This window comes from Natator depressus, chromosome 7, assembly GCF_965152275.1.
Source record: "Natator depressus isolate rNatDep1 chromosome 7, rNatDep2.hap1, whole genome shotgun sequence".
Taxonomy (NCBI): Eukaryota; Metazoa; Chordata; order Testudines; family Cheloniidae; genus Natator; species Natator depressus.
Window position 1 is genome coordinate 67,782,334 of NC_134240.1, and position 11,790 is coordinate 67,794,123.

General features: G+C 50.0%; 1 protein-coding gene and 1 pseudogene across 1 annotated transcript; both read right to left on the reverse strand.

Moving 5' to 3' along the window:
• Positions 1-4,767: 4,767 nt before the first annotated feature.
• Positions 4,768-6,449, reverse strand: LOC141991280 (uncharacterized; annotated as a pseudogene).
• Positions 6,450-8,076: 1,627 nt separating this feature from the next.
• Positions 8,077-11,107, reverse strand: LOC141991600 (endogenous retrovirus group K member 5 Gag polyprotein-like). Its single transcript, XM_074959935.1, has 2 exons — positions 9,844-11,107; positions 8,077-8,132 (listed from the first exon to the last, which is right to left on the reverse strand). Exon 1 carries the CDS (start codon positions 11,084-11,086, stop codon positions 10,034-10,036), a length of 1,053 nt encoding a protein of 350 aa, XP_074816036.1. The 5' UTR covers positions 11,087-11,107; the 3' UTR covers positions 8,077-8,132; positions 9,844-10,033.
• Between the last annotated feature and the right edge of the window lie 683 nt (positions 11,108-11,790).

Sequence of the window (11,790 nt, forward strand, 5' to 3'; positions counted from 1 at the left end):
GTCAGACCTCAGAGAGTGCTGTCCTCAGAGAGTTCCTGGTTCTAGCCCATTTCCTTGATTCCCATTGCCCCTCTGCTAACTCTAGCAGGAAGGGAGCATTGTTCTTTAGGTCTGTTAAATGTAAACTCCCTTCATGAGATCTGTGCAGATCTGCCAGAGTCTTGGAGTTCAAAGCAACTCTTCAGTTTCCTCAAGGCCTCTGTGAGTTCAGTTCCCATCTCTTCCCAATGACCCACTCAACTCTATTCCTCAACTTCTGGTATCTCTTCAATGCAGATAACCTCTTAGCATTTCAAACTTTTAAGTGCTAATAGCTTAGCAATTAAAATCTTAATTGATGGGCAATTAAAATTATAATAGTAAGCAGTTGATGGAGATGCAGTCCATTCTGAGAGAGATTATTAACAGCTTTTGTTTCAAAATGAACAGTCTAATAACCCATGCTAGGCATAAGGATGAATCAAAATACATCTCTGTCTGAATCTTATATTTTACATACTTTTTCATTTTAAAGCTAGAGTTGGCGAAAAAGTAATGAGAAGATTCTTTAATGACCATTATGTCAGCTGAAGTGTAAAGTCCACATACCAGTTAACTTATAGAAAAGGAGGCATTTTCATTTATGTTCTGTAGGACTTCCTGTAAAGACTGAGCACCTATGAATTATATTCACTGAGGACCAACCCCTGAGGTTTTAACTCAGTTTTTGCTTGATGCTCACTCAGGGTTTGAGTAACTGCACCCAAGCTAGCTTAGTAAGTGAGTGAGACTAGCCAGACTGTGCAACAGCTCTGAAGTAAAGAGTGACGGGATTAGCTGATGATTAGTTGATGATTTGGGCAATTCAAACTGTAGCTTATAGTTGCATTCCTGTATTACTAGCTCAAGTGTCAGCAGCACTCAAGTTTCAACCTTCTCCCTCCTCCCCCCAAAGGGGCCAGCTAGCTTGGGTTTAAAACATAGCTGACCTCAAGCTAAAGATTTTTGTGTGTGGACAGGAGTTGGGTTAGGGGCAACACTCCAGTGAACTAAAGCTTCAGTGAAGACAAGCCTGACAAACTCGTATTGAATTCAGTGGTAGTTTGCCTCAGCAAGGACTAAATAAAGATCCCAGGATTTGGTCCCAAGTTTGAACAGTAGATCAGAAATATTTGCAAGGTAGGATGACCAAATTTTGAAGTTTTATAGTCTTCTAAAAGTTTTCAAGGTATCATATTTTTGTTTCTATCCCTCTCCCTATTAAGAGACTTCCTGATTCCTACGTCCAATCTTTAATACAAATGATTTGCCCCTTGTTACCGGTAAAGAGACAGAAGGCTTAACATACTCATGTTTCCATGAATTATAGTGTCTTTTTGTTATATTTGTAAGCAGAGTCAGGATGAGCTCCACCCTGACATCTGGTGGTGAGGTGTGGCAAGTTTTGGAAAAGAACTTCAGGGGCTGATCTCATTTGCATAGGTACACCCATCCCACCTAGAATGAGGCCATAGCTGCCCAAATGGTCACTTTGGCTGCTGTGGGATCCCCAGTGTCTCTGTTATTGGGTCAGAAAGAATAAATTATTAATACCCTGATTATGGGAATCAAGGACAGTGGAACTGCACTTGGCCTTTTGTTATGATGGAGGGACTCACCATCAACTAAGTAGCACTTGCTAGGCAAGGGACATGGGTTCCAAAACTCTGTGAATGGAGAAAGGCTAAGGACAGGTATTAATAGTTGGTGTTATGGGCCCCCTGGTGAGGGCCTTACATACTAATTGCACTTCCTCCCATCTCCACTGTGGAATATCAGAGCTAATTTTGATTCTATTAGGAGTCTAGTTACAGGCTGCTGAGCTGAATTCACTTTGGGCTAATGGTGCACCAGCACTGAGGCTCCCCTACTACAAGCTGAAATCACAAAAGAGCTAAACTTACTAAGAGCTTAAATCACTGAGGGTATATCTACACTACGAAATTAGGTCGAATTTATAGAAGTTGGTTTTTTAGAAATCGGTTTTATATATTCGAGTGTATGTGTCCCCACAGAAAATGCTCTAAGTGGATTAAGTGCATTAACTCGGCAGAGTGCTTCCACAGTACCGAGGCAAGCGTCGACTTCTGGAGTGTTGCACTGTGGGTAGCTATCCCACAGTTCCCGCAGTCTCCGCTGCCCATTGGAATTCTGGGTTGAGATCCCAATGCCTGATGGGGCTAACACATTGTCGCGGGTGGTTCTGGGTACATATCGTCAGGCCCCCGTTCCCTCCCTCCCTCTGTGAAAGCAGCAGCAGACAATCATTTCGCGCCTTTTTTCTTGAGTTACCTATGCAGATGCCATACCACGGCAAGCATGGAGCCCGCTCAGGTAACTGTCACCGTATGTCTCCTGGGTGCTGGCAGATGTGGTACTGCATTGCTACACAGCAGCAGCTACCCCTTGCCTTGTGGCAGCAGATGGTGCAGTAGGACTGGTAGCCGTCATTGTCATGTCCGAGGTGCTCCTGGCCATGTCAGCCAGGAGCGCCTGGACAGATATGGGTGCAGGGACTACATTAGAAGTGACTTGACTAGGTCATTCTCTTTAGTCCTGCAGTCAGTCCTATTGAACCATCTTATGGTGAGCAGGCAGGCGATACGGATTGCTAGCAGTCCTACTGTACCATCTTCTGCCAGGCAGGCAACAGATGAGGATGGCTAGCAGTCCTACTGTACCATCTTCTGCCAGGCAGGCAACAGATGAGGATGGCTAGCAGTCCTACTGCACCATCTTCTGCCAAGCAGCCATGAGATGTGGATGGCTTGCAGTCCTTCCGCACCGTCTGCTGCCAGCCAAAGATGTAAAAGATAGATGGAGTGGCTCAAAACAAGAAATAGACCAGATTTGTTTTGTACTCATTTGCTTCCCCCCTCCCCCGTCTAGGTGACTCATTCCTCTAGGTCACACTGCAGTCACTCACAGAGAAGGTGCAGCGAGGTAAATCTAGCCATGTATCAATCAGAGGCCAGACCAACCTGCTTGTTCTAATAAGAACAATTACTTAGGTGCACCATTTCTTATTGGAACCCTCCGTGAAGTCCTGCCTGAAATACTCATTGATGTAAAGCCACCCCCTTTGTTGATTTTAATTCCCTGTAAGCCAACCCTGTAAGCCGTGTCGTCAGTCGCCCCTCCCTCCGTCAGAGCAACGGCAGACAATCGTTCCGCGCCTTTTTTTCTGTGCGGACGCCATACCAAGGCAAGCATGGAGGCCGCTCAGCTCACTTTGGCAATTAGGAGCACATTAAACACCACACGCATTATCCAGCAGTATATGCAGTACCAGAACCTGGCAGAGCGATACCGGGCAAGGAGGCGACATCAGCGCGGTCACGTGAGTGACCAGGACATGGACACAGATTTCTCTCAAAGCATGGGCCCTGCAAATGCATGCATCATGGTGCTAATGGGGCAGGTTCATGCTGTGGAATGCCGATTCTGGGCTCGGGAAACAAGCACAGACTGGTGGGACCGCATAGTGTTGCAGGTCTGGGACGATTCCCAGTGGCTGCGAAACTTTCGCATGCGTAAGGGCACTTTCATGGAACTTTGTGACTTGCTTTCCCCTGCCCTGAGGCGCAAGAATACCAAGATGAGAGCAGCCCTCACAGTTGAGAAGCGAGTGGCGATAGCCCTGTGGAAGCTTGCAACGCCAGACAGCTACCGGTCAGTTGGGAATCAATTTGGAGTGGGCAAATCTACTGTGGGGGCTGCTGTGATGCAAGTAGCTCACGCAATCAAAGATCTGCTGATATCAAGGGTAGTGGCCCTGGGAAATGTGCAGGTCATAGTGGATGGCTTTGCTGCAATGGGATTCCCTAACTGTGGTGGGGCCATAGACGGAACCCATATCCCTATCTTGGCACCGGAGCACCAGGCCGGTGAGTACATAAACCGCAAGGGGTACTTTTCAATAGTGCTGCAAGCTCTGGTGGATCACAAGGGACGTTTCACCAACATCAACGTGGGATGGCCGGGAAAGGTACATGACGCTTGCATCTTCAGGAACTCTGGTCTGTTTCAAAAGCTGCAGGAAGGGACTTTATTCCCAGACCAGAAAATAATTGTTGAGGATGTTGAAATGCCTATAGTTATGCTTGGGGACCCAGCCTACCCCTTAATGCCATGGCTCATGAAGCCGTACACAGGCAGCCTGGACAGTAGTCAGGAGCTGTTCAACTACAGGCTGAGCAAGTGCAGAATGGTGGTAGAATGTGCATTTGGACGTTTAAAGGCACGCTGGCGCAGTTTACTGACTCGTTTAGACCTCAGCGAAACCAATATTCCCACTGTTATTACTGCTTGCTGTGCGCTTCACAATATCTGTGAGAGTAAGGGGGAGACGTTTATGGCGGGTTGGGAGGTTGAGGCAAATCGCCTGGCTGCTGGTTACACGCAGCCAGACACCAGGGCAGTTAGAAGAGAACAGGAGGGCGCGGTACACATCAGAGAAGCTTTGAAAACAAGTTTCATGACTGGCCAGGCTACGGTGTGAAAGTTCTGTTTGTTTCTCCTTGATGAAACCCTCCGCCCCTTGGTTCACTCTACTTCCCTGTAAGCTAACCACCCTCCCCTCCTCCCTTCGATCACTGCTTGCAGAGGCAATAAAGTCATTGTTGCTTCACATTCATGCATTCTTTATTCATTCATCACACAAATAGGGGGATGACTACCAAAGTAGCCCAGGAGGGGTGGTGGAGGAGGGAAGGTAGATGCCACACAGCACTTTAAAAGTTTACAACTTTAAAATTTATTGAATGCCAGCCTTCTTTTTTTTGGGCAATCCTCTGTGGTGGAGTGGCTGGGTGGCCGGAGGCCCCCCCACCGCGTTCTTGGGTGTCTGGGTGAGGAGGCTATGGAACTTGGGGAGGAGGGCAGTTGGTTACACAGTGGCTGTAGTGGCAGTCTGTGCTCCAGATGCCTTTGCTGCAGCTCAGCCATACACTGGAGTATACTGGTTTGATCCTCCAGCAGCCTCAGCATTGAATCCTGCCTCCTCTCATCATGCTGCCGCCACATTTGAGCTTCAGCCCTGTCTTCAGCCTGCCACTTACTCTCTTCAGCCCACCACCTCTCCTCCCGGTCATTTTGTGCTTTCCTGCACTCTGACATTATTTGCCTCCACGCATTCGTCTGTGCTCTGTCAGTCTGGGAGGACAGCATGAGCTCAGAGAACATTTCATCACGAGTGCGTTTTTTTTTCTTTCTAATCTTCACTAGCCTCTGGGAAGGAGAAGATCCTGTGATCGTTGAAACACATGCAGCTGGTGGAGAAAAAAAAAGGGACAGCGGTATTTAAAAAGACACATTTTATAAAACAGTGGCTACACTCTTTCAGGGTAAACCTTGCTGTTAACATTACATACATAGCACATGTGCTTTCATTACAAGGTCGCATTTTGCCTCCCCCCACCGCGTGGCTACCCCCTCAACCCTCCCCCCTCCCCGTGGCTAACAGCGGGGAACATTTCTGTTCAGCCACAGGCAAACAGCCCAGCAGGAACGGGCACCTCTGAGTGTCCCCTGAAGAAAAGCACCCTATTTCAACCAGGTGACCATGAATGATATCTCACTCTCCTGAGGATAACACAGAGAGATAAAGAACAGATGTTGTTTGAACGCCAGCAAACATACACTGCAATGCTTTGTTGTACAATGATTCCCGAGTACGTGTTACTGGCCTGGAGTGGTAAAGTGTCCTACCATGGAGGATGCAATAAGGCTGCCCTCCCCAGAAACCTTTTGCAAAGGCTTTGGGAGTACATCCAAGAGAGCCGCGAATGCCAGGGCAAATTAATCCTTTCACATGCTTGCTTTTAAACCATGTATAGTATTTTAAAAGGTACACTCACCAGAGGTCCCTTCTTCGCCTGCTGGGTCCAGGAGGCAGCCTTGGGTGGGTTCGGGGGGTACTGGCTCCAGGTCCAGGGTGAGAAACAGTTCCTGGCTGTTGGGAAAACCGGTTTCTCCGCTTGCTTGCTGTGAGCTATCTACAACCATGATCATCTTCGTCCCCAAAACCTGCTTCCGTGTTGCCTCCATCTCCATTGAAGGAGTCAAACAACACAGCTGGGGTAGTGGTGACTGAACCCCCTAAAATGGAATGCAGCTCATCATAGAAGCGGCATGTTTGGGGCTCTGACCCGGAGCGGCCGTTCGCCTCTCTGGTTTTCTGGCAGGCTTGCCTCAGCTCCTTAAGTTTCACGCAGCACTGCTTCGGGTCCCTGTTATGGCCTCTGTCCTTCAGGCCCTGGGAAATTTTGACAAAGGTTTTGGCATTTCGAAAACTGGAACGGAGTTCTGATAGCACGGATTCCTCTCCCCATACAGCGATCAGATCCCATACCTCCCGTTCAGTCCATGCTGGAGCTCTTTTGCGATTCTGGGACTCCATCATGGTCACATCTGCTGATGAGCTCTGCATGGTCACCTGCAGCTTGCCACGCTGGCCAAACAGGAAATGAGATTCAAAAGTTCGCTGTTCTTTTCCTGTCTACCTGGCCAGTGCATCTGAGTTAAGAGTGCTGTCCAGAGCGGTCACAATGGAGCACTCTGGGATAGCTCCCGGAGGCCAATACCATCGAATTGTGTCCACAGTACCCCAAATTCGACCCGGCAAGGCCGATTTAAGCGCTAATCCACTTGTCAGGGGTGGAGTAAGGAAATCGATTTTAAGAGCCCTTTAAGTCGAAAAAAAGGGCTTCATGGTGTGGACGGGCGCAGGTTTACATCGATTTAACGCTGATAAATTTGACTTAAAGTCCTAATGTAGACCAGGGCTGAGTGTTGTTTTAAGTAGTGGGGGAGCCTGAAGATATATGGTGGAGCAGTTTGCGGGATGCCAAGCAGAGCGGGGCGGCTGGTGGAGCAGAGCAGTTTGTTGGTTGCCTAGAGCAGCCCATGGGGTGGCTGGCAGAACGGAGCCCCATGGAGAGGTGGGCCATCATCTTTTGTGGCGGTTCAATGACAAGACAGAACACAGCTTTTAGCAAGCAAGCAGGCTGGTCTCTGCTAACGGGCTTCTCCCTGTCAGCTTTCCACCTTCCCCTTTATTCTCTCTCTCTCCCCCCGCGCATTACATTCTCCAACAGATAAAAGGAATACATTGGCTTTGTTTAACATTCTTATTTACCAATTTCTATCTACCGCATTCCTTGCTCTCGGGCCTTGAGCCCAGTCCTGGGAGGCTTCCCATGGTTCATATCATCTTGGCGAGATTCCAAGGTTGATGCCCTTGAAAGGAGCTGTGTGTGCACTACTCCTACACAACACTCCGGGTGTGCCCTGAATGTTGCCAAGCGCATAAACCTTTATGAATCCTACATCCCCTCCTTTTTTGTTTATTTGTGCTCGGCCATCTCATGGTAGCCATCAATTTGCATTTGCAAGCCAATTAACTCCCGGACAGACAAGGTCATAACTCGTGGAGCCTGCCAGGGCGGGTCTCGACAAAGCCTTAACAAAAAGGAATACATTGTACACAGCAGCAGCAAAAAATAAGCTTAAGAAGGTAAAGTGTGATTGGCCTGGCCCCGATTAGCCATGCTAGAGTACTGGGAAGAGAGGTTCGAGTAAGCGGCGAGCATCATCTCATTCCCAATTTCCTCAGGGTGATGACATACTGGAATAAGGCACGTACCTAACAATTCTTCAGCTGCTACAAAATCAAATAAACAAAAGTGGGTAACATTTGCTATTGAAGCCAATCTTTCCCATAGGTTATATGTCATTCGGGCCCGTAACGGAGAAAGCGCTCCCGAATCAACCCCTCCAGGAAATAGCAGGCACAAAAGGCATACAATCAGTACGGAATTAGCAGTAATTTGGGCGAGAATTGCCACAAACAAAGTCTCAAGAGTCTCTGGCTGTTGGTTTGCTGCCAGTCTTCGTTGAGCCGCGGCGACCAATGCTTTTACTGCTCCCCATGTCACGGGCTGGCTTGGGATGCTACATCTCTTCTGTTTCCGTCCCGCCGTTGTCGACCCGGGAGGCACCGCGGTCTCCTCCAAGGTCAGCTGAAAATCCGGTATGGGGTTCGACAGCCCCTGGTGCCATGCCATGCTGTTTCAGTGCCGGTCGCACACACCGGGCTGGAACCCACAACGGTCCTGCAGGAAGAAACACAGCAGCATATCCCCGACCCCAAGTGATTAAAGGCACTGGGCCCAACCATTGCGGATCAGGCAGCTGACGGTAATAGACACGCGGTCTTTCCATTTGTGAAAATGCCGATCCGTGGGGGTCTGCTGATCTGCGTTCAGCGTTAAATTATTTAAAGTAAACAAAAGGATATGCAGTTGTTGCTGAATGTCTCCTAAGATTCAGAGACGCAGCTCCCCTTATTTTAATTGTTTGTCGAGCAAGATTTTTAGCATGCGATTTGCACGTTCAACAATAGCTTGGCCTGTGGAATTATAAGGGATCCCGTGTTTGAGACGGACGTCCCATTGGGCACAAAAGATGAAAAGTGCTGTGGAGCAATAGGCTGGGGCATTATCCATTTTTATCTGGCTCGGGTGACCCATAACAGCAAAACAGGCTAGCAAATGGTGAATAACTTTGGGAGTGGCTTCCCCATGCTGTGGGGTCGCCCAAAGGAATCCCAAATAGGTATCAATGAAAACATGTAAAAATGAATAGGGGTGGAATTGTGGCACGTGAGTGACATTCATTTGCCACAGCTGATTCGCTGCGGTACCTCTAGGGTTAACGGCATAAAAAAAGGTAGGGGCAGCAGCAGCACAGTGGGGGCAGGAACGAACAATAGAACGTGCATGATCAGCAGGAATATGAAACTGTCGGGCCAAAACAGAGGCAGACTGGTGAAAAAAGGAATGGCTTTCAATGGGGTCAGAAAAAAGGGAATTTACCTGACCACGTAACGCGCGATCGGCGCGCGCATTGCCTTCAATGAGTAGCCCAGGCAGAGGGGTATGACTGCAAATATGAGCAACAAAATAAGGGAAATTACGAGTGGTGATGAGATACTGTAAGGACAGAAACAGGCGAAGGAGGTCCGCATCGACCTGAGGGGTAATGAGGGCAAGGGGTAAATGATCAATTACCTGATAAACATAATGCGTGTCCACGATCAAATTAAAGGGACAATCAGCAAAAAATTAAAAGGCCAAAATAACAGCAGCTAGTTCCAAGGACTAGTAAAGCTCTCCAAGCGCTGTGCATGCAAATATTGTTGTACAAGTGAATGAAGCGCTTTCAGCTTTTCTAGAGGGAAGGGCCACTGGTCAATCCATATGGGCTCTAAGGATTGCCATACCAATGGTCATGCGGATGGCAAGGTGGGTGAGGGAGGATTTTGGGCCATTATATATTAATATCGAGGGTGGTGTCCAGCTTTGTAAGTAAATCACGGCCCCAAATATTGAGGTGGACAGGGAGTACAAAAGGGCGGATTGTAGCAAGGGCACAGCCTCCTGGTTTAGAGACCGTGACCCAAGACAAACTTTGGCGCCCGGGTTTGCTACCCCCGATCCCCCACAACTCTTTAGAAGGAACTGTTGGCCAACCGACCGGCCACTCCGGATCACGAATCACCGTAACATCAGCTCCAGTGTCCACCAGCCCTGTAAAAGGAACATTATTTAAAAGAAGTGTTAACTGAGGTTTCGAGGGGCGGACCGATATTGTTAGAGCAACAAGTGGAGAGGACGTGCTGTGAGACAGCGAGTGAGACAACGTTGATCCAAAGCCGCCTCCACCCTGGGTTCGATCCTCGGCGGCTGGCACCTGATAGGGGACTAAAATCAATTGTGCAATTGACCGTCCACGCGGGAGCAACTGTGGAAGATGGGTCCATACCTGAACCTTAATAACGCCGGTGTAATCGGCGTCAATGACTCCTGGGATGAAAAAAAAACCCTGTTTCCCAGCGTGTGAGCGAGGGAGAACCAGACCCACAAATCCAGCAGGGAGAGGTCCCATCACCTGCGTAGGTATGGCGCAGACCTTCCCCGGCAACTGAAAATCAGCGTCCTGCTGCATAATCAAATCAAGCCCTGCACTTCCGGCAGTCGCCGCCCTCATGGAATCTATGGATTGTAAGGCAGAGGAACAGTTGTCTGAGTGGGAAACACCCCCGTTTGGCCCTGGGTTCGGGGGGGGGACCCGTCGTGCGGTTTCCCGACCTGCTACGACACTGATTAGCCCAGTGATAGCCCTTCCGACACTTGGGGCACTTCTTTGAGGGGCGGGCGGGCGCCGTCGATGAGCGGCACTCCCGCTGAAAGTGACCCTCCTTACCACAGCGGTAACAACGCTTCCCCTCCTTCCCGGTTTTTTGCAGGGCGGCGGCCATAACCCCGGCTTTATGTGCTTGTGTGCCGATGTTTTGGCACGCCCGCAGCATGTCCGACAGCTCTAGAATTCCAGAGGCTTGTGCAGCCTGGAGAGCACGGCGGCAATCCTCGTTCGCATTTTCAACCGCCATTTTTAACAGGATCTCCTGAGCTGCCGCAGGGTTATCCACCTGTCGGAGGATAGCCTCCTGCAATCTGTTGGTAAAATCCATAAAGGACTCTGATGCACCCTGACGGATACTGGCAAAGCTTTTAGTAGACCTGCCCGAATCCGGGACCTTCCGGAAAGCATGCTGGGCGCAGGTGGAAATAATGGGGAAAACGGCCTGAGGGAGTTGAGACTGCAGCTGAACAGTAGCAAACTGGCCCTCCCCTGCCAACTGCTCATAAATGATACCTTGCTCTCTATATACCTGGGCTTGGCGTTCCGCCATCTGCCGATACTCACTAAGCCAAATAACATACTGACTGGGTGTCAGCATCATGCGCAACAGCGCCTTCCAATCTTCAGGGATCAGGGTGTACCCACTACCTAGCCCTTCAATGAGACCACGCACATACGTGCTAGTCAGGCCAAACTCGCGAATCGCTTTCTTTACCTCTCTGATCACCGAGTAAGGCAAACTGACCCAGTTTGCAACCTGGTTGCCCTGGCCATCATCCTGCCAGGTCACCGGACAAACTGAGACCAGATCAGCCAGCTCCTCTGCTGTAATATCTGAGCGAGTCCTCGCTGCGTGAACCATTTGTTGCACCAGCGAAAGCCTCTGAGCAGACGCAGACGACCCCCCGGGGGGCCCCGGAGCATGGGGCCCCACGGGCGGAGGGCGATCACACACCGGCTCTGGTGGGGAAGGCCAGGGAGGCGGTGGTAATAGAGGCACTGGGGGCGAAGCAGGGTGAGGGATGGTTGCAGGAGCGGACGGGGGTGGTGGGATTGGCAGCCCCTCTATTGGCGCGGGAGAGGGTCTTTCTGAGGCGACACACTGTTTCGCATTGTCAGGAGGGGGGATGGCTGCAGGAGCGGACGGGCGTGGCAAGATCACCAGCCTCGCGAGGGAGGGCCTGTCTGAGGCGACACGCTGTATCGCATTGCGGCAGAGGTGCCAGGCATGTAAAGCCTGCACGGACGCCCGAGGCTCTTTGTGCAATGTCTGGCCCAACCGCTCCCAGTCCGCTAGCTTAAGGGTTCCGGCTTCAGGGTACCACGGGCATTGGGCACTCACCTCCTGTAGCAGGAGAGTGAGTTCTCGAGTGGGGCAGTCATGCTGAGCCTTACGCAGCAAATACTGTAGCTCATTGCGGTGCTGCACTTGCAAAGCAGAGAGGGAGCTTCCCATACTTACCACAATGAAAAATACTCACCGGGATCCACAAAGCGGATGAGTGACGCATCTGAAACCCTTGCTGGGCGAAGTGAGTGCTGAGGGCCCCACATTTGGGCGCCAGT

What these genes read in the sequence shown, in the direction of transcription:
- LOC141991600 (XM_074959935.1), bottom strand. Translation starts at nt 11,086, where the DNA reads ATGGTTCACGCAGCGAGGACTCGCTCAGATATTACAGCAGAGGAGCTG.